Below are 23,430 nucleotides of genomic sequence, written 5' to 3'. Positions count from 1 at the left end.
ATTTGCTGGGTCTTAATACATTAGTGTTAGGCTTGGAGAGGGGATGGACAGACACGCAGCATTTTAACTGAACTTCAGAAACTGAGAAAGCTAGAAGAGCAGAGTTGAAGTCCCAGATGGAATAAACTCGAGTCATGGAGCAGTGGGATGATCACAGCAGGATTCCGCAGCAAAATCCTTACAACCATTCCCTAGATGGGGAGAAAAAAAAGAAAGGTAATATTCATGTCCACCTTTCTCAACGTGTAGATCCACGCATTTCCCAGCAGAGGTGCGGCCCCTCGGTACCTCCGCGCTGCCGCCAGACCCAGCTCACCTGCCCCGCCGGCGGGGCCGGGCCGGGGCTGAGCGCGGCGGAGGGGGCGGTGGGGCCCCGCTCCAACGGGGCGGCACCGAAGGGCACCGACCCTCTCTCCCCGGTGCTCGCCCGCACCTTTCCCCGGCCGGGCCGGCGGCAGCTCCGCACCGCCCCCGCCGTGTCACTCAGCGCCGTTCCTGCCCACAGCCCGCGGGCAGGGCGAGGGCGGCTCCGCGCCCGCACACACCCCCCGTTCCCCGCCCGCCCTCGCAGCGCCGGCGGGAGAGACTGGCCCGCGCCTCTTCAGCCACGGCCGGCGAGGCCCCGCTCACGCCCCTGCGCCGCCATCAGCTCCGCCGGGCGCCGGCGCCGAGGAGGTTCAAAGGCCGGGCGGGCGGGGGGACAGGGCGACCCTGGGGCTTCCCGGCCGTGCGGGGGGCGGTGGGAGGGACCCCCGGGCCTGCGGCCGCCTGGCGGGGACTCTGCCGGCGGCCCTGCTCTGCTCTGCCCTGCCCGGCGGGCCGGTGCGGCGGCCGTGGGATCCCGGCCCCCACGGGGTCCCAGCCCCCACGTCCCTGCCTCGGGGGTAGTTTGGAAGGGGAAATCGGAGCCGCCCGCCTGAGCCGCCCCTTCCCCCGCAGGCCGCCGGGACCATGACTTTCCAGTGGACGGCAGTGGCTGGCTTCCTGTACGGCGAGATCGCAGTAATTCTCGTGCTTTGCCTGCCGTTCATTTCCCCGCTCAGGTAGGGAGGTCTTCGGTCTGCTGGGCAGCCCAGCTGGTGCTTCTTACCACTTTGAGTTTATTTTACTCCTCCGTTTTTGTAAATACGGAGCTTTGCTGCGTCTTACGTTAGTTGTGAACAAAGCTGAAGGGATGCTGTTTGGGACTGGATCATCAGGAGTTGCAAGCCTCTTGAAGAAGCTTTATGATTTCTGCGTAGTGCTGATTCATCCGAACAGCGGTCGGGGTGCCCAGATGAGCCCCCCTGCTTTGTTTCAGCAGGTGGGACGGCTTCTCCCAGGGTTCTCGAGTAGCCAGCATGAAGGCAGGCATCTAGCAGTAAAAAAAAAATGAGAGGAGGATTCAGCTTTTTCGGCAGTCGTTTGTCAAATTTGTGACGAGCAACTTTATGTTTTGGTTGTACACGAGGCATTGTGGGTACTGGACAGATAAAAGACGTCAGATACTCAAAGCAAGCTGCATAAAGCACATTTAAGGGCTGCAAGAAATCTGTGATACTAGTTTAGAAAAACTGAACTTGAGTTTGATGCAGAAAGTTCAAGATTACTGAAATAAAGGCCTCTATAGGCTTATATATAGATTAACGAAATTATAGTAGTTCTGGAACAACACAAACATTAAGAAAACAGTAAATTCTTGTAAAATAAATGCACATAGTAAGAGAAAAAAACAAAATATGCTCATTACTCTTATTCTCTGCGAAGGCCTGGCTTACAGCATTATCTTAAGATTGTTTCCTGTAAGTAGGTCTTCAAATTTGGTAATGTTAATTTCTTTACAGGATTTGAAGAAAGCTACCTTCTCCACAAGAGGCAAGAGAAGCAGACTTAGGATTTCTTTTCAGAACATCAGGATTTAAAAAAAAAAAAAAAAAGCCAGAAACCACAAAAAACTCACAACGCCCCCAAACCAAATAGGATGAAACCTTAAAGCTTTTTCAGAAGAACTAAAAATGCTGCTGTCTCAGTGCTCTGTAAAAATTGTTGCATGTTTAATTTCTGCATCTTTAGATGTATTTAGAATGAAGTATGCAGCTTTTACTGTAATATCTTAAGAAATAAAACCTGCTGTGTGGAGAGTCTGAATTTAACTACTTAAACCTGCAGAAGTCTTGAAAATGACTGGCTTCTCTACAGCAGATACCAATAATTAGTCATGTTTCCTTAGATCCAGAAATTGAAACTATTCTAAAAATCTAGTTTAACTTCCCATTTTTACAAGTTGGCTTGTGGGGAGTTAAGCATTTCAACACAGATTATTAAGTTCTCATACTTTCTCTTGTTTTCTAATCAAAAGTGCAACTGTATGTAAGAGGGGAGAAGGATTATGGCAGTCATAATCATCAGGTTATTAATGGTTTATGTGAGGAAACTTGCTGCAACAATTTCTGCAGGCTGATGACACAAGCAGAGTACTTTGGGAATACTGAAATATGTTTCACTTGTGGCGCAAACAGGGCTTGAATCCAGTGTGCCTGAAAGGCTTTAAATTATATTAAAAGGATACATTCCTGTGCTCTGTTTGGAGCATTGAGCTTTTCCTCTCAACAGTGATTTCTGAAAGCGTGAAATAGCTTTATCCCTTATGTGCCATGTGCCAGTTATCTTCTTAATAAAACTTGCAGGAATCTTGTGGGGTTAAAGCGTAGATTTAGCTGCTGTGACAGTACCGGGGGGTAACAGCTCTGCTGTACTCATCTTGCTGGCCTGAGAGCTGGTTCTGTCAGAGCAGCAAAGCATGCGTGGATACTGACAGGTGTGAAACTGCTCTTCTTTGAAGTTTGATTTATTCACTTCTCTGTCTTCAAAAAGATTCTCTGTCTTTTTTGTGCCTACACTTTTTTTTTTTGTGGTTAATTTTTTGAAATTTGCTAACAAGCTTTTAAGTTCCCAGAGAGCAAGTAAATTGACAGTGTAAAAATGCAAGTACGCAAAAAGACAGATCTGTACTACTAAGTGTAGTACATCCACAGTGGTGACTGGTATTATAGTTTGGAAGGATTATATTTATCTGACTTTTGTCACCAAAAGGAAATGGAGCATTAGGAAATGTAAATGTCAATACTTGTTGAGGAAAAATAAGTGGGAAAATAGTACACAAGAAGACTTTGCAGTAAAGAGATCTAATTTTTAGCCTGATTATAACTTGGCAGTGTAGTCGATGTAAGGTCGTACCTCAGAGAGTCACTTCTGAAGTGGAGGTCAGTATGGAGCTTGGAGAGTTGCGTGTTTGAAGAGTCTATAAGTTGGCTTTGTTTGAGTTGTAGCTTGAAGTAAGCTTTTTGTTTGATACAGACCGAGGCTGTCTGCTATAAAGAACTCAGATTATATTAAAAGATTTAAAGGAGCTTTTTGCATGCACAATGTTAAAACATTTTAATCCTTTCTGGTGAACATTCAGAAAGAACCATAGGAGATGATGCTACAGTCTAATTTAAGTTAAATTCTTATTAGGTTGGAAACTGATTTGTTAGAGGCCAAATTTTAACAGTCTCTGTGAAATGTAAATAGCATTAACAAAAGTTGGAAATTTTACCTCATATAATCAGACAGTGAGTAGCATGTCTGTGTTACATCCCTAATGTGTGACTAGGCATTATTTCATTTGTTTAGTAGGACTGATTTTAACCTGCAGCAAAAGACAAGTAGGTGCTCTGTTATCACTGGTTGCAATTCATTTGAGCACATCAGATGTTCTTCGTTTGTGCCGCAAGTGTGAATTCTTACAGAACACTCCATGCAGTAATATCAAATAGATGATTGTTTTAAAAAATAATAATAATTGTCTTAACCACCGTTGGGCCTCTGAAGTTGCTTCTGTAGCCAGCAAATTTATGCTAGGGAAAGGGATTTTAACCCTTGACAGAATATAAGCATAAGACTTGTCTTTTTGTTGTCATTACAGGTTAGACTGTTATAACAGTCTTTGTACCTCATAATTACGCAGATTCATCAGCGTAAAAGATAAGCCTTCTGAAGAAGGATGGTAGAGATGATCCTAATTCATGGAAGCTTTTAATTTTATTTGGCAACAAGGGGTATAAGCGGATAGAAATAAAAACGATGGAATGGATTTTACAGTCTTTACCCCATCCCTAAGTTTATTGTAGTCAGGACTGAACATCAAGTAATTCTAGCCAAAGTAAAAGCTGAAATGCAAACTCCTTGCATGATAGCAGGTGTGTTTTAAGTTGAACCAACTATCTTTGCCTATATTGACAACAAATAAAAAAGAGATGAGCAAGTTGTATTGTTGGAAAAGTTAAGTGTACTCCTAAATTGTATTGCAATTAAAGCAGCTGTTTAGAGACCTTAACAAGTCTCTTATCAATAACAAGGCTCTCTTCTGTGAGGTTGTTATGCTCTTCTTTTACTGCTTAATTATTTTTGAATAACACAGTGCTGTTTTACAGATGGCAGAAGATTTTTATGATTCCTCTATGGAGCAAAATGGCAGTATTTTGGAACAAGATGTTCCTTACAATAATAGTTTTACTGATCGTCTTGTTTCTTGGTAAGTGTTAAATATTCAGTTTCTTAAGAAATGGGGGAAAAACCTGGTACATGGAGTTCGTATCAGTAAATTAACTGAAAGGGTTCAAGCCTAATGTAAATCAGCTAATTTATTGAAAAGTTATACAATGGAATGAAAGAGGACAGGGCTTATACTGCATCCACATTGGGAATCCAAATGCAATACTAATATAGTAGTGAATGAGGAGGAAAAATGGGGCTGAGTCTAGGCTGCTGCTTGGTTTCACTTTCTCAGACAGGTAAATGAACGTGTTTCACACAAGAATTTGGCTGAACTGTGCCTTATGCAGTAGATGGCACTCTTTCCCTTTGTTGCTGTTGAAGAATATATCAAAACACTGGGCTATTTGACTACTTTTCCTCAGTTCAGATACAAAACAGCTGTTGGCTACCTCTGTTATGAGTAGATCCTGAGGTCCATGAAGTAGGAGTAAAGCTTTAATGAAACTGGAGCTTGAATGGTGACCATATGCCTGATTTATTTCGTGTAATGTCTTTCTTGACTGCTTTGTGAGGTAAGCACCTTTCAGTGATGAAAATAGTTCTCCTGTGTTTAGGGATAGTAGTAGTTCTCCATGGACAGAAGTGTTTCCAGCACCTTAGAATGAACATGCTATTTGATTCCAAGCTACTTGAAATAGGAAGAAAAAATGCATGGTTTTATTTTCTGCTGAGGGAAATATACAGATGCACTACATAAATAACAATGTTAGGCCAGACTGCAATACTACATTCTTAATATTAAAAATGTACCAGAAATACAAATAAATTTTTAAAATCATTATTTAAGATTATGCTTAGTATTATAAGTAGATCTTCAGTAAATGGCTTAAGACTGAAAACTAATGGATTTCATTTACTCTCTTGAACAAAGTTTGCTTTTGAGTTGGTGATAGTCATTGATTTTGCAGAAAGATGAAGTTGAGCTAAAGTAAAGCAGTGATGAGATGCTTGCCCCATAGCATAAAGTGATAGGTTATTGCAGGACAAGACTCTTCCTATAGCACAGGGACATGCATTTGTTTACTCCTAGTGTGTGATGCATTGTTTGAAGTTTTACTTCAGGTTTTTTTTCCCTTCTTAATAACTTAGACATATGAAAGAGGCAGTCATAAGTGATGATATTCACATGTGTTTTTCTTTGGAATTGATTTTGTTTGCTTAGACAAATGCAGCAGCAGTTTAATAACATGGCCAAAATACTCTGCAGGAACTGACGATGTCATGAAATGTGTATATTTGTTGATGCGCAGAGGGAGATTTAAGGTGCTGTATTCGTCATAGGAATGTATGACGACCTTAAGTTTATATATTGTAATATGAACTCTTAACTGGGTTAGATTTGGGGTTTGTGTGGATGTAAGTCCTAATTAATTATTTTGTCCTTTGAAAAGTGTTTGCAGTATATTAGCCCTTTTGCAGAACTATCAGGAGTATATGATGAATGAAAAGAAGCTGAAAGATGTATGAAAGATGATTGAAAGCTGAGGTGTAGCTTACCTCCTCCATTCTGTTTATTATGTTATTACAGTTAGTGGTTACTACTGATGTTACTGTGTTACTACAGTCTTTCTATTTTGATGGATGTTACAGAAATAATTTTCTCCCTCTGTGATTCAAGCATAAAGTAGACACTTGTGTCATTACTAAAACACATGCTTATCTAACAAACTCTATATGAAATACTTGAGAAAATATTTCTTCTTTTCCCCTCTCTTCCTCATTTCTCACTGTTTGTCCAGGGGAGGATTTTAACTCAGTTGTCAGTAGTGATGTTTCAACACTATGGGGTCTTTGGTAACATTTGTAGTGTGTTGCTTTGGCCTGGGGACTGGGGACTGGGTGCAAGTGTTAGAAATGACCGTTCAAGCATGTTTTGGGCAATAGTTTGTCATATTTCTGGAAATATGCTGGAGTGCTTCAGTGATTTATCAAGACCAGCCTTTAAAATGTATAGATACCATAAGCAGTGCCACTACTTGTCTTATTTCTCTTTGCTGAGCAGAAAGTCCAAATACATATTTCTAGTACTAAGTGTGGTTTATCATACGTGCACACCCACAGATGTGAATAAGAACGGACTGGTTTTGTTTGCAGATGCTGTTAGAGAAGTCAGGAAGTACTCATCCGTTCACGTGAATGAAAAGGCTGCAAACATCAATAGTAGTGCCTTTGATCACATTCAGATGAAACTCTTTCGATCGCAAAGAAACCTCTATCTCTCAGGTTTTTCCTTATTTCTTTGGCTGTAAGTATGAGATTTTTCTAATATCTGCACAGTATGTTTATTACAGGAACTGTTGCACAAATTGTAAAGTAAAGATCAGAAGGCCAATTTCAAGAGATTAAAGAATTAAGTGTGACCAGGTTGGATAAGAGGCAAGTAAGATCAGGGAAAATAATACCTTACAAATATTTGAAGATTGGAAGGATGTGTGAGCGACACATGGAAAGAAACATTTTGAATGCTGGAGAAAACATATATTTTGCAGAAGTTTCTTCAGGGAATACTCATTTCCTTCCTTAAAATTACACCCTTTTTTTTGAACATGGAAAACTGAAATAAAAAAAAATCAGAAACTAAAGTACTGTTAAAATAATGTTAATATCTTGCAAGCTGATATTTTTGCATCCTGCTGTGTTAAGAAGCAAAACTGGAGCCTGACTTCAACCACTTCATCTCAAGCTCAAAGTTAAGACTTTTGATAATAAGTTAAGAACTTAAGATAATATTCCAGCCTTCAAGGAAAGTTTCAGATATATTTCAGATCAAGCACTTTGTGGTAACTTGCCTCCTATGGTGTTATGATCTTAAATCTGGTGTCCCTTTCAGGATGTTTAAATACAGCTAATAAGTAAAGGAAAGGACACTTCTATACTGCCCAGCAGTAGCAGCCAAGACAACCTGTGAATCAGTAGCCACAACAACCTGCTGGTGTTAACAGTGGGCAGGGAGCACATGAGCTCATTGGACACAGATAATGTGAATTAATCGAAACGGATGTGCTGGTCAAATGAGTTCCTATTTGTACATTTTTGTGGTGACTGGGCAAAGAATGCTGGTCCTCTTCTGAGTTACTTCAGTGAGCTGCTTGACGTTGCCTAGATATGCAAGAAGAACACAGATCAAGAAAATCACAGAGACTTCTGACAAACTTCTTCCCCTTAGAGTGACGTATTGCCATTTTAGCAGATCATTGAGGAGCGTTGAACATAAAAAAGTGTCAAAGAAAAATTAATATGAAACTTGAGCAGGAAAACATTGGAAAAAACAAAGGTGGTTCTAGCCTTGCACAATAGTGATATGAATGCATCATGTTCTTTGTCTTCCTTTAGAAAGGTTGAGTAAATATGCACAAATATGTTTTTGATCTCTGCTCCAAGAGGAATAGCTGGGTTGTGTCCTGCACAAGAGCTGGAAGCTGGTCCCCCAGGATCCTACTCCCACTCAGCTTTCAAGGAAGAAGACTTTTCACGTGGCCCCAGCAGATTTTATTGTGCATAAAAGTTCTACTGTTGAAGAGATTTGCTTGAAGTGTTTTTTTGGGCTATTGGCCTTTCACCAAAATTTAGAGGAAATAAGTACTCCTACAGTAGCAGCTAGAGGAAAGGACTTTTCTTAGTAGAGCTATTTTGCTTCTCTCTTAAACAGGCAAAATGTCTGTCAGAGAAGGTGAGGAAAGTGTTCCTTGGGTTGTCTTATCCTGCACTGCTACTACCATCACCCAACCAAGTTCAGACCACATGTAGGTGTGAACGGGTACTTGGATGCCCCTGGTTTATTCTTTGGGTCAGTTTTAGTTCATTTCAGCACATCAGCCAATAGGAAAATTCCATAATAGTGGTAGACAGAGATTCACAATATGGAGGAGGCTGGGAGCTTGTCACACATAACAGGACAAGAAAAGCTTTTCATCTGTGGTTCAACAATTGTGGAACATTGGGTAAGGATGAGGAAAATGGTCTCCTGTGTTTGGAGGTATTGGATCCAGCTGAGCCCTAATATGCAAACTGCAGAGAAAAGAGAAGGGTCATAGTCTCCAGAGACTGTCCCTTGGGTAGGACAGAGACACCCATCTGCTAGTCTGACTTGATGTCTTGGAAGATGTGGAGAGCCTACCAAGGCTTGTTTGGCCCTCTGTTACCCCATGCAGAACCGGAGAGGGACAAGAAGGGCTGAAAACTAAAGGCAAGCTCAAGAAAACATTAGCCCACTGGTCACTGGGACCAAATGATTAAGTATTTGGAAAAGAGTGAGGCATTGAGTATCTCATGATCAACCTTAGGTTGCTTTGTTTCATACTGATAAGTTCTGCTGTTTGGCCTCCCAATTCCCTGAGCCTTCTGCGATAGTCAGTGGGTAATGTAACATCACCCCCACTAGCAGGTGCAACTGGGGAGTACATAAGCAGATTGGGCACATAAAAGTCTGTGTTATCTTAGGATGGCATGTGTCCTTGCTGTGATGACCCACGGGGACCTCTGAGGAGAGAAGAGGGAGCTTGTCTTTCAGCCAGAAAAGAAGAGCCCTTGAAGGGAAAATCCTATTGGTTGCTATGTCTGTCTAGTAGTAGCTTGTAGAAAAGATGGAGTGAGCTCATTTCAGTGGATCCACACAGGAATGACAAGAGGTAACAGGTCAGGAACCTCAGATAGAAAAGGTAGAAAAGCACTTCTACTATCAAGAGCAGTTAAACACTGGAACAAGGCCCCTGAATGATGGTGGAATCACCCATCATTGGAGATGGCAGGAAATCAACTGGACAAGGATCTGAGCAATCTGCTCAACCTGTCCCTACTCTGGGCAGGATGACCTCTGGAAGCCCCTTTCAACCTACATGATTCTATGATTCTGTTTTAGTTGTGGTGTTTTAATGACTCCTATAAATTAATAAGCAATAGTAAAACATGCCAAGCCTTGGAAAAGTAGTGACATGGGGACCTTAACTTTTTTACTAATCCCCAAAAAAGTAAGAAAATGAACTTTCAGTGAAGAAGCTGGGGGGTGAGGGGAGGCTTACTTTGAAAAGGTCTACTAATATTTTTTCAATTATGAAAAAGCTAATTACTTGGATTTTCAAATTTCTTTGAAGAGCAGCTGCATAGTTATATTACAGGCATTAATTTAATTTAGTGTTACTTTGGCTTGATTCAGCAACGTACTACTTTGAAAGACTCCAAGATGAATAACAAAAGTAGTGATGCAAAGAGGCAATCATTAGATCAAATCTAGGCAAAGCTTAGATTTGAGGTGCCATATGCATGCTCTTGATTTAATTGTATTGACAAAGTACTTTGAAGATTAATATGCTCACATTGCTAATTTTATTCTTGTAAGGCCTTTTATAAAGTTGTGGGAATTTTTTTTTTTTTTGCACTGTACTCCTCACTGTAACATGTTGTTTGGGTCTTGAATTTGGAGATCCATCCTATTTAAAATTAAGAGTAATTCAGCCTTTAAGCAAGCATGTCTGACCCCTTAATGGATGTGGATATTTAGGAGGAGGGAGGTTCCGCATAAAGTAAAAATCAGAATGTTGATGGATGAAAATACTTTCAGTCTCTCCTCTTACTGTTATTTGTCACGGATGAACCTGGATGTTTCCCTTCAAGTGCTTGAACAGCTCTCTTCTGGTTTTGTTTTTATAGCTAATGCAGCAAATGAAAAGGGGTTGCTTTGGTTTTCTGGCTTGTTTGGTTTGTTTTGGTTTTTGTTGGTTTTGATTTTGTTTAAAAAAAAAAATTATGATATGAATTATAGTTCTATTCACTGTATTTCTTCACAGTGTATTGAGACGTACTGTCACCCTTCTCACTCAGTTGGCAAAAGAAATGGCATCTCATGCAGCTCTGGAAACGCAAGTAAATGATGCTACTGAAGCAGCCAAAAAATACATGGCCGAGAATGAAAGGCTGCAGGAGGTATCTTTGAGCTTCTTTAGTTATTTTCTTATTCAGCAAGTAGTTAGTACAAAATACTATGAGGATGATTTGCTACTGAATAATATTTGTTCATTTTTTTCCCTCTGGTGGAAAAAGGAAGAACTATGTTCTTACAATATGTAATTCAGAATACTGAAAACAAATTTCAGTAGCATTTTACTAACAAAGGAAACTGAAGTAATCCAAATAAATGATGTTCTGTCTTTCCAGGACAAATTTCATCGAAGTACTAAGAGATTCTTAAAATATCTCTGAATTTAATCGTAATGAAGTAGAGGGAGACACTAATTTAACTCTTTTTATCCTGAAAAATTGGCTGTTTAGGTCAAGGCTATAGCAGTGCAGGATGAAAAATCCTACAATACAGCTGTTTTCATGCTGGGTGTTTCTTCTTAATAGGATTTTCTCCAGTCTTGTAAAATTGATATTTTGTAGTCACTGTATTTTGTATTCTTGTATCTTTTTATACTTTCCTTTTTTAGTAGACACTACCGTAGTATTAATGAGTCTTACTTAAAAGAACCACCAAGGGATCAAAGAGATGTTATTTTTATGAGAAGAATGGAGAAAATTAAGCTATCATTTTTCTTTTATGGTTCAATACACAATTGTATGCAGGAAGGGAAGTAATCAAAGATAATCAAGATAAATGTATGAAATCTTTCCTTGATTAGTTTGAATTCTGTTTGAAGAGACCGAACCATAAGCTAATGCGCAGATATGTGGGGTATGAAGACTTTTAGAGCATTCGTCAGTCTGGCTCATTGTCAAAACAAAATTCACTGCACGTGTGTACAGGTTTCCTTCGAGTTTGTCTAACACAGCGTCTATGGTTACCAATACTGTAATTTTTTTGTAATAAATCTTCAGACAAAGAGAACAGATTCTGGACAAAAAAGTACAAGAAGGGATGTAAAAAAATGCAGTTGTTTGAGAGCTGTTGTAAAACAGGGATCATTAGAGCACGTTAGGTGTTTCCTGAGTATGCAATTATTACAAAATTTTGTGATTTGGTATTTTGTCAAAATGATCCAGACTCCCTCCCTCAGCCATGGAATTTGTCCCTTTACTGTCTATGGTACTTTTTTTTCTTCTCTGTTTTGTTGGGATTTGGCCAGAAGTCCTCTTTTTTTGTTCTGCTTTCATATTCCCTTAGCAACACATTCTCTTAGCCGCTTGTAAGCGATAGCCAGAAACTGGGAACTGTACTCCTGTCTGTTTCTGTTTGTGTATTTGATTGCATAGTTTGCAAAAACACTGGTAGCCACAGGTCCAGGCAACATGCTGTGGCTGGATCTCCGTTGTGACGGACATGTGAAGTGTTTGGAATTGGAATATTTTAACTTTATAGACATACTGTGGCTTAGATTTCTCTCATCCAGTGGCTTGGCCCCTGCATTTGTGTTTATTTGCAAGTGTGCTTCATTCTGCCATCAGAGAGAGGTGAGAGCAATTGCATAGAAGGCACTGGCTGCAAGTATAAATACTATAAGTTTACTCTGGTGTGCGAGGTCTGCACTGTCTCCTGTTCAGAGATTCCTTGGAGCACAGGACTTAAGATGAAAGTTTACAGAAATAGCTATTTGCATATTAATAGAAAGAGGTGATCACAAAGTAAAGGAGACAGTTGGCTAATGTTTTCTTACCAGCAGTCCAATGTAATCTCCACTCTTTGATTAAATAGCTTCTGGAAATTTTTCTTCAGCTCTTTTCCATGGATTGTTTACCAGTCTCTAGAAAAGGTTCTTTTCCTTCATCTTGATAAACCGGTCTTTTTCTTCTTCTTAAAGTAATCTTTCCCCCTTTATCCCACCTGTGCCCGGTAAACTCTGCTATCACAAGTTCACCTAACAGCTGTTTATCCAGTTGTTTCATTTTTCTTTTTTCCATTAAGCATTTTCCACTTTTTTACCATTTTCATAACAGAGATCATGTGTGGTTGGGCAGTAGAGGCAAGTAGAGCAAAGGGTCTAATGATGGGGTCTAATCTTACATCTTAATAACATGCATAAGTATAGTAGTGCCAGCAGTTTTATAGTACAGGGAAGATATTGCTCTTGTGCCTAGTGCTTACAGGGCTCTTCCTGAATCCTTTCCTAGGTTTTTTTCTTGAATTTCACTGGAAATTGGATCTAGATATTGAGGTATTCTGAAGATGGAAGAAGTAGCTGCAAACCTACAAAGAGAGAAATCGCAATAAACTATTAGAACAAGTTGCACATAAATATGACAGTGTTCTGTCACTGGCAGTCCCAGCATATATCTTCTGAAAAATTCATTTATAACATAAACAGAAGTTGTACACCTGATGCAGAAATACTCTTACTTGTAACAGAATGGTATTATTTCCTGTGTATGCCATTACTATCAACCTAAAACATTGAGCTTTTTTATCTCCTTTTTTTTTTTAATTCAGGGGGATTTTTTTTCTAGAATGATCATCTGCCTGTATCATGTTGACATTTGATAAAACCTGTTGGTTTGCAAGATTGAAGTTGACGTTCTTTGGGTGTTTCGCATTAATGTCAGACTAATGAAAATAAAACTAATTGTAGCAACTGTGGTTTTTATTAGGCCTTGGGCGGGCAAGGAAGCGGTAAAAAGAAAGAGTCAAAGGAAGCAACTCAGGAAAAGTTGAAGGAGGAAGTTGAATATTTGAAAGCAGAACTACAGAAGACATCGACTGGTAAGTATTAGTTAGGACTTCTTTGCAATTAAGAAAAAGATGATTTCAACACTGAACGTCAAAAATGTATTCTAGGTATAGCACTAATTAACTTACTTCATCCATTTCCAGAACACTTGGCATGGTGTTTCTTTACATTTGACTAGGAACTGGCAAAACATCACTGCCATCCCTGTATTTTAGTAAATGTTTCATTATGAAATGTGTACAGTGTAATTGGAACACCTTAATTAAATTATAATTATTAACAAATTGAAAGGATATATTTAAGTGATGTTGACTTGTCTTCTTCAGTGACATGACCAGGATGTGGAATCAATTACAGGTTGCTTATAGGCATGAGTTTGATCTTTCATATCATACATAGCAGCCACTGTCACTGTATGAAATGGGGAAGTATGTGGTTGAGGTTTTTTACTGTAGCATAGGGTTTCTGTCAGATAGCAGAAAAGTCCTTGACAAGTATTCTAAATTTATATCTGTTCTGCAGCAGAGGTGTTAAGGTGTTAAGCTTTTCTAATTTTGTTTTTTTTTGTCTACAAGAAAACATACCTTGCAATTTGTAACATAACACTTTTGTTACAGCTTCCATGTTTAAGGTTTAGGTTGTCAAAACTGCTTTATAGGCAACCCAAATTGAGATAGAAGCAGATTTTACCTGTTTGGTTCTGTCTTACTGGGATCTGTCAAGGTGTGTGATGCTTATGAACACCTGCTCCTCTGAGATTGGTGTTTTTAAGATAACACTGGCTGTGATCTAGTAAACATTAATCAGATGTTCAGAATGTAACAAAATACAGATTTTCATGGTACCAGATTGTGTGTTGTCATCAAAACATAGCCTTGCTTTCATATTGCGTGGCAGTGCTACAGAGCTGTAAGAATAACAGCATATATTTCATGTATCCTTTTTCGTTGTCTTTTTTCACTGGGAATTCAAACTAGAACTGTAGAACAGCTGTTTTCAGCTAGGCTTGAAGCAACAACAATCTTTAAATAGAGAGTCTCATTAGTTCACATTCTCAGGCAGGTTTGGTAGTGGGTTTTCCCTCTCCTGCTGTTTTCTTGAAGAAAGGGGGGGAAAACTGCCTTTGAAGTGACAGGATCAATGGAAAATTTAAATGCATATGTTTTATTTAAACTAACTGGTGGTATGTAACACTAATATAATGTAAGCTTTTCAGACAGGAATGCTAGAGAAAGTGAAGGAATAAATAGATTTACCTCATGCTGCTTCAGCTGCATTCTCCCTGTGAGCTGTTGTCCATGCAAAACATGTATAAATTAAGGCATGCTTGAATCTTTTGTTAGGGCAAAGGTGGGGGAGAGAGTCTTTCTTAGGAATGAATAGGAAAATATTTACAACCCTTCCGCTGATGCCATCCTCCTCATTGCCAAAAACCCCATAGGCATTACTATCAGCAGCTAGGTGGTGTTAAGGTATGTCTGTCTTACAAAAAGTAAGTTTTCTTGTATGTTATGTTGAGCAAACTGATAACCAGAAGGTTTCAAATCCCACATCCACAGACACAGGTTTCTACGGAGTGTTAGAGAAAGTGCATTGAATTTACTGTTTTCTTTTGGAATTCCTGCAACTGAGCAGGTGAATGTTGAGTTTCATGCTCACTAAGTGTGAGCAATGCATTACACAAAATGAAAGTTGAGATATAAAAGCTTGTTTTACCTCTTTTAAACTACTTGTTTCATGCTACTAAGCTCACATGACTAAAGTGACCTTTCCTTTGTGTCCAATCCATGAAATTGTGGGGGGGAAATGAAGAGTGTAAAGGGTGTCACCAGTAATGAAACAAGGCAAAACTAGTATAAATATTAAAACTTCACTGGATTTGATTTCGGAGGTTTTCTTTTTGTTTATTTTTCAGCGATAGTATCAGTGCAAGTAATAAGTTTGGATTTTGTTCTTGTTTGGTTGGGGTTTTGCATTTGGGGGGTTTTTTGCTGTTTGGAAGAAAAAACATGTTTAATCTTTTTCACAAGGTAGTTTCAAATATCCATTTTTCTGGTCTGGGACATATGTTAAGCTACTGATGCATGGTGGTACATTATTTTATACTGGGCCACATGTTGAAATGTCGATTAATTCAATAGAGTGGCACCCAGGAGGAGTCCTAAATGTAAGGCTGCTTCACATTTAAGAACACAGTTTAGTATCAGATCGGTGCTATGACTTCACTGGAGATCCAAATTTTCTCTAAGGTTTTGAGTCAGTATTTACAACTGGCAGAGAAAATACTGTATGTCTCCTCTTACTAAAATTATAGTGTAGACAGAAATTATTGCAGACTTTCAGGACACTCATCTCTAGTTCTTCACTTTTTACAGGAAACACAGCTTCTTTTCTCAGTTAACTGTAAGTGAAATCCTAAGTTAAGAAGACATTTTTCCACCTCCTGTGCTTTGAAAAAACAGTATGAAGACTGAGTAGTGAAATTACTAAAATCTGAGGAAAGGTTAGAAATAAATGACAAAGATTTCAGCCAAATTTGCTTCCTTTTCAGACTTGACTTTCTTATTCCTCTTGATGCCTTTTTTTGTTTTATTCCAGAAATGAAGAGGACTAGTTCCTCACTACTTTATTGCAGCTCCACATATGGTTGTCAGGGCTTTATAAGCACCCAGCAGTGGGGCTAGCACTTTGAGAGCCTAAATCCATTTTTAGCATACCTAGACATGTAATAACATGACTGTATAGAAACCTTTGAGATGGTAATTTATTGATAAAGTTGTATATGATGAAAAATGTCTCATTGATACCTACAAGTAAATACACATACTCGTTGGAGCACGCAGCATAGGTGAGAATTTTTCTCCTGCTACACATTAGACATATTTCTAACAAAATGTTGATTCAGATAATTAAAGGCTCTCAGTATGACTGCTAATCTTGGACCTACAGGGATTTTTCTGGGGAAGAAAGAGATGCTAGGATATTGTTCCAGGTTTTGAAAACTGTCCACAAAGCCACAAGAAAATAAATTACATGGAATTGAAAATGAAGTTAGAGTTGAGAGAAGTGTCATAAAGCAGCAGTCCTTACAGCGACTGGGGCTGGGGGCAGTAACAGGGCTAGCGGTGCATTAACTTTCTTTTCTTGCTCACAGATCCCAAACTATGGAAATGTGTGTGAAATGTCAGTTTGTTATTATTGGACCCTTTGGGCAGGAGGGAGACTTCTGCAATGCTGTACTATTTCAACTTCTGTCACATCATTTTTAGTGACACTTTCCTAATATATGGTAAAGGCTACAGCTTTGTTTACACAACATAAATTTATACAGAACATGGAATATCGATCAAGTTGTGTGGCAGAACAGACTGGTGACAGACTCTTGTCCAGCTTGTTGACCCCTCGCTTTTCTAACAATATTTCATAGCAAATGGCATGCACCTTAAGTTTCTGTTGGCAGCTGATGTAGCACAACAGGCATTGAAGTCCCAGTATCTCTGTGTGCAGTTATTTGAGCTGTGGCATTAATTGCATCTTTGAGCTGAGTCTGTAGTGCCACATTGAGACAAAATCTGTTCCATTAGGATTCCACTTCGTGAAATATGTGCTGGCTCACCGAAGTCATTTAGATGCTTTTGAAGTTTAGTTCAACTTTTTCTGAAAATACTCTCTATTTATATATCGTTGTCATAGGCATACAGTGCAGCAGGAGGAAATTCTGATGAAACTTCCGTGCATCCTTTGAGGTTTGTTTTGTGTACAGAATGTGTCACAAGTGTTTTTCATTTCATGGTTGCATAGTGTTGTAGGAGACAGGAAGAGAGCAATAATTTATGTGGAGGGCTGGTTTTGAAATAGCTTTTAATTGTTAACTGTTCTAGAAGGTATGAATGTACAGATGTACAGCTTTCACTTAAAAGTGAAGATTATTAGGTGTTAGTTAATTAACCAATACAGACATTGGGAATGCATTTCATAAAACTGGCTGCAAGGGAGAGTTCAGCTTGGCCTTTGTGTTGCCAGGCAGGCTAGTGCCATATATGAAAACTATGTTGAGCTCCACTGATGCACTCCAGTTTTTAAAAAAAACAAGTTAAAGGAATTGGCCACTATCTTGTGTTATTTAGCCAATGGCAGAGGGAGGTTTTAGAAATAAAGTCAGTCTTACTTAACCTTACTTTTTACTTGTGGGATCATAAGCTTGGTGGGAGACATTGCATGACGTCACACGCAATAAGAGTTGATTGGAAGGGATGGCGCTGCATACACAAGCGTGGTTTTGTTATACAAGGCTGTTTATGCCATCGGAAGATTCTCTTAATATCATTTTGTAACAAAATTTCATTTGCAGTTACAGAAGGTACTTGAAGCAAATTTGTGATTGATTTTTTTGGCCCTGCCTTTTTGTTTTAAACTCTGTTTGACCATTATATCTTACGAAGAGAATTCAGAATTAGTATGGAATTACTTGACTGGAGTTTTGTTCCCAGCCTTACAAGCGTATTTGTTGGCAAATCTTTTGTGCCGTAAATGCCTAAATTCTTAAGTGTGAATAGCTCTTTCTCAACTTGAAAACTTTTAAAAGAGGGGGCTCTTTCTTACTCTTTAACTAGTCCAAATCATTTGGGTTGTAGGCTTGTATTGTGAGCAATGCTAATGTAAGTTCCAGATGGTTTCCTTAGTAGCAAGCACTGTAAGTCAAGTGATTTAGTCAGACCAGGACTAGTATTTGTGCAAGAAAACACCCAAAGAATCATCAGTTGGTTTTGTTGCTGTTTGGTTTTGTTTTAGTGTTTGCTTCTCCATGCTCATTGAATGAGAGAATCATAGAAATGCTACAGCTGCTGGGCTGTGGTAACCTCCTCATCCTGCTTCGAATTCAGACCAATATGAAGTAAACTATCTGTGCTGGATTAGGATACAGAGAATGTGGTGAGAGAAGGACTAGTTCTCTACTTCTGCCAGACTGTACATGTTACATTAGTTTATGGATCTCCAGTCACACATGTAACACAAGTGTAAAGGGATAAAGTTTGCCACAAATGTCTTCCACTGAAACACTGCCCTAGGAATGTTTTGTTGATTTTTATTTGAAGGGAAGGGGAAGAAATGAAAAAGGATAGCCTACCTCTCACAGTACTGAGGCTGGATTTGAGTTCTGGGACTTACTGACTATTCCTCTCATTAGTTGCATTAATGTAGAAGCAGCATCCTCACCTCCTGCCTGCTCATGCCTTTTCTTGGTAGGAACAGTCAGCTGTTGGGGTTTGCTTGCTGCCAGTGCAGCTGTTCTGTCTCCTGTGAGGCAAACCAACAGGCCAGATGGAAGCCAGAAATAATAACTGACTGTGTTGTGCACACAAAGGATTTTCTGTTTCCTGCTGGATCCGTGTTCGTATGATACAGTCCATATGACAAACAATGTACGTGTGCCATTGACTCAGCTGCACTGCAGTGCTTGTGCAGTACAGGAGAGTTGAGCAGTGAGATACGAACAGGCTCTGTTGCTAGACAAGAAGGCATCCAAAGAAATTGGTGTACTGAGGAATTCACATTGTCAGAGATGCGATGCTCCTTTTAATTGTGTGGTCCTAATAGGAACAAGTCTGGGTTTAGTGTTTTGTTGATGTTTTCGTTTTTTTGTCCATAGCCAACACAGGTGGAAAGGACAATCTGTTCCCTGCTTTTTCGTCTTCTAGGGTTAGGTGAGGTATTCCTGTCATACATCTGTTTTGGTCAAAACATTAAAACAATGCAGTAGCTTGTTAGCTTTCTTGATTTGTAGATGTTTTTAGATATTTTGTTCATATTTTGAAGATAAAGTAGTTTTCAGTTGCAACTAAAGTACTGTGCTGCTGCTTACAAATAACTAAATAGTATCAGATCAAAAACATTGAGTTCCTACTTCTTCAGAAATAAGTTCTCATTAATTTTTACTATAACTATGTATAAGAATGTTCAAACAAAAGCAGAATTTATTTTTCTAATTAGTAGATTCTTGAAGAAGTGAAATGGCATATACGTACAGTTTTTTGTCTACAGCTTAAAATTCAGAAGTTTATCAAATTGTCAAAAATTTATTTTATTGATTTCCAAATTTTACTATTGAATATTTTAAACAGTAATAAGATCAGAGAAAGACTAAATGCATTGGGGTTTGATTTGTCACAGGTGTGGAAATTATAGTTATTCCAAATACCAATACCTTTAGAAAATTTGTATTGATGCTGTCAAGAATGCCATAAAGGATGAAGGATAACTGTGTGGGAGTATGGAAATCAAAGAAAGGATGTAAAGAGATGGGGTGAATTTTTTATCGTGTTGGAATGAATAGACAGAAGTGTTATTAACTTCAGTAAATCAGAATTTCAGGCTAGGTAAAAGTCCTATTACTGGAAAACCACTTGCAGGCTTCTGAAATGAGAATCACTTTTCATCTATGCGTTCAAATTAATTACAAATAGCAGAAATGGGGAGGGAATTTTCCTTTTTGCATATAAAAGAGTGGTCAAATCTAGTTTCTGATTTTTCAGGAACTAGCAACCAAAGAGAAATCTGGTTCAGACCAAACAGATCTAGCTCCTCTTCTTGGGAATAGGCTCTTAGAGGTGCTGCAATTCTTGAGTGTCTTGGAGGTCTCTGGGAAAGAAGGCTCTGTCTCAGGGAATTCACAGTCAAAGGACAGATCCACATTTTTGGATTGCAAATGTTCTTTTTTTTATTTGTACCATCAGATTTGGTTGTTTGGGGTTTTTTAAGTGGCTATATGAGCCAGCCTTATTATGTCATTAGCAACGTTTGTTTTAGCATGAATATATCAAGTTTTAGAGTATGCCTGTGCTCTACAGCAGAGAAATACAATGATACTTGAGATACCTATAGCAGAGGAATACGAAAATGTCTAAATGACATTGTAAGGTCCTGGGCTGCTTGGTACTGCAGCGTAGACATCTCTCGGTTTATTGTGTTGAGATTGAGTAGGGTAATAATTACTTTTTCTGATGTGAAAAGTTTGTTCACAGTTGTCTGTCCTCTCACCATCATTTCTGCCTTCTCATCCATAAACTGATGCTTCTAATCAATTAACTCATGCATGGTAAAAGAGCAGGGTGAAAAGGAGGGGTCTGTGCTCCTATAATAATGTATTCTCTCCCTTCCCCCTGTGTTTTGTAGATAGTCTCAGCTGGTTTGTGAAAATCTTGCCAAGTGTTTGAGTTCCCTCTTTATTTTAGGAGGGCTGACAGTTTTGATTTTGGAGTTGGGGAGTTTTTGTGGAGTTTTTCTAAAACTGTCTCCTGCAATGTGACAGAATACTGTCACCTCTTTCAACAGACGTAACTTGTCACCTCTTTCAACAGTTTATTGGTCTTGCCCTTACCTGTCTTACAGACCCTTCCTGTTCCTTGTGCTGATCTTACTGAACACAAGTCATTCTCTTTCCCTGTCCTGAGCATCTCTTCCTGTGTACATCTGTGATGCTGTGTTTTAAATTCAAGCTTTTTTAGAGGAAGGAATGTCTACTGCAGTGGAGCCTTAATACACAACCAGGGCTCTGAGGATCTGCAGAAATACAAGTAATAATTAAAACACCAATTCTGATATTTTACAGCTTTCCAGAAGGCAAAAAATGAAGTGGCTGCAGTTAAAAAGCAATCTGATGGTGTTAGAAGAGAATATGATCATCTGATGAAGGAATATGAACGGCTTCAGGTAGGTGGCTCCAGATTGCTATACAAGCACTGTGTTTTGAAATTGTACCAGCAAAATTCTGCTTGTTTGGTATTTACTGTGCAAGAGAATTTACCAAAATTTTTAGTATAGTATTAGGTTACAATGGGCAGCAGTCCTTAAACTTCATCAAAATAGTGGAATTTAGTTTTACAAGAATGGCAAAGTTATTAGCATTTTTATTTTTTGCACTTTGGGTGGCAAAGCTCAGGTCAAAATTGTTAGATTCAATTTTATTGTCATTTGGGAAATAAAATTCAGATAGTTTTGCATGTGATGATCAAATTGAAATCTTGTAAGAAAATGATAGGAGTAGTAGTGGGGGGGAGTATATACATCATTTATAAAAATAATTTTATTGTGTTTGCTCTTTAAACATGTTTTTGCAATACTGGATTATAAATGCTGCAATACTGTTGATATGTAAGAATAGAAAACCAAAAAACACAGCAAACAGCCTAGGCTAAAAAAAAGGCTACTATAAAATTCAAGCTGAAGTACAAAATAATTAAAAAAAAAAAAAAAAAAAAACAAAAAAACAAACACATAACCAAAAGTTCAGTTAGCTGTTTGATTGAGTTTGCATATGTGCATGGTCATAATACCCATAATATACAGCCATGAAATATACAGTAATTATTAGGAGTCTTTCAGCTGTGTCTTTTGCAACCGGACTTGCCTTCCCCGTATTGGCCTTTTTAGCCACCAACGCGCTTGCAAGAATCGTGGGTAGAGCCCTTCCCAAATCTTCGTTCGCGAAGCCTAGCCATGATGATTTCTGATAGAACTGGGAGCCCTCTCTGTTATTTTAAGTTGTCTGACAGATGTTCATACGCTCCATGCCTAACATCTTGTCTCAACCAAAATTCAATAAAAATGAAAACTATCCTTTTTACAAGTAGTGATTTTGGGAGAAAGTAAGTGATTGATGTTAAAATTATGGTGATCTGCTTTTCAAGAAGAGCTGTTTGGTCCTGTATTAATAAACAAAAAAAGGCAAATTTGAGGTGGTTGTAATCTTTTCCTGCACTTTGTGAAACCACTTACTGATTCCCAGCCTCACCCTGTACTACAGAGATTGCTCAACTGATCTGTGTGTTCAAATCAAGACCACCATGCATGTCCTGTCCTTGTTGTGCTTCCCTGTGTAATGAGCCATAGTAGTCCTGCTGCATTTCTAACAGGCTTGTGGTCTAGAACACACATCCTCACCATTTTCTGTGTTTACCTCTGAATGGAAAGAACAGAAGGTACTGGGCACACAGAGGGTGCAGCACTCAGGGATGAAGCGGTTGGTAGCAGAAAATGCTTTCTGCTGAGTTTGCTGCACAGTTCAGTTGTAACATGAATGGGAAGCAGACCTAGGGTTGCACAGCCCTGACTATCCTGGGATCAGAGCACAAGTGTTGTGTGGGGTGGTATTGATGGGAACTTCGAAAGGTGTATGGTGAACAAATCAGGTGTGGCTGCAAGGGAGCAAAATGCAGCATCTGAAGTCAGTGGTTTCTGATCTTGGCCAAACTTAAATTATTTATCTGTCTCTTTTCAGCAAAGTTTAAATAAAGCAGAAGATAAGAAAGACCTGTAAGTGCAACTAAGACGAATGGCATCAGTACAGTTGCTTCAATGAGAAAAGCCTTGTGCTGTTTATGTTCCTGATGCATATCTGAAACAAAACTTGATTTTTCTGAAAAGCACATGCATTGCAGGTCATTATTCAGATTCCTCTAATATATCTTGGTTGCCAAAATGTTCTGTGTTGAAATAAAATGTTAGGTGGTGTACTGGATTTACCATGGAGTTTGTCACTGCTCTCCTGAGGAGAAATTCAAAAATCCACCTGAAGCAACTTGACTGTTTTCGAAGCTTTTGCCTCCCATAAGGGTAACAGATCATGCACCATTTGCTTGTAGCATTTGAGTGAGGTTGTATATCACACTATATCATAAAAACGCAATTATCTAAACCTCCTTTTCAACACCTGTTAGGAGTTTTAAAAATTCAGTTACTGCTGGGTTGAAGAAGGTTAAAAGCTTTTCATCAGCCATTCCACTTCAGTGGAAAATTGAATGACAATCAATCTAAGGAAAATAAAGAAAGGAAAACTGCATTTCTAAATCCATCTCACTAGCTTTTGACTTCCACTTAGCCACATGGATTTGAGTGTATTTTGACAAACAATATTTTGCATGCCTCTGGTTTATTTTTCTTTAATATTTGGGTTATTTCAGTTTTGGGTTGGCTGGTATTAGCAGTCTGTATTTTTACACTGTTTACATCTGTTTACTCTGTATGTACCACCTAACTTCTTTTGCCTTGCTAAGTAAAAAATCTTTTTAAATGTAGACAGTTTGGTTTGTTTTGTTTTGTTTTCATGGATACGATACCTCAAATAAATAAGCACTGTTTTGCATAAGACCTTTTTGGTATTCAGAAAGTTGTTTTGAGTTTCTTATTTGTTAGTTGGTCCCAGTTTATATTTGGAAGTTGGATATGTTTGTTATATTAAAGGGATTGTTTAAGTTCCTGA

At 38.9% G+C, this 23,430-nt stretch overlaps 1 protein-coding gene across 1 annotated transcript; it reads left to right on the top strand.

Annotated features, from left to right (window-relative positions):
- The first annotated feature begins 576 nt into the window (after positions 1–576).
- Positions 577–23,430, top strand: BCAP29 (B cell receptor associated protein 29). The gene is made up of 8 exons (XM_027679330.1): positions 577–675; positions 940–1,043; positions 4,455–4,555; positions 6,673–6,823; positions 10,362–10,497; positions 13,093–13,204; positions 20,782–20,882; positions 22,450–23,430. The coding sequence occupies exons 2-8, from the start codon at positions 952–954 to the stop codon at positions 22,486–22,488; spliced, it is 732 nt and encodes a 243-aa protein (XP_027535131.1). The 5' UTR covers positions 577–675; positions 940–951; the 3' UTR covers positions 22,489–23,430.

This window comes from Neopelma chrysocephalum, unplaced genomic scaffold (assembly GCF_003984885.1).
Source record: "Neopelma chrysocephalum unplaced genomic scaffold, ASM398488v2 Primary Assembly neopelma1_45, whole genome shotgun sequence".
Taxonomy (NCBI): Eukaryota; Metazoa; Chordata; class Aves; order Passeriformes; family Pipridae; genus Neopelma; species Neopelma chrysocephalum.
Note: the sequence above shows the minus strand (reverse complement) of the source record. Positions and strands in the feature narration are given on the sequence as shown.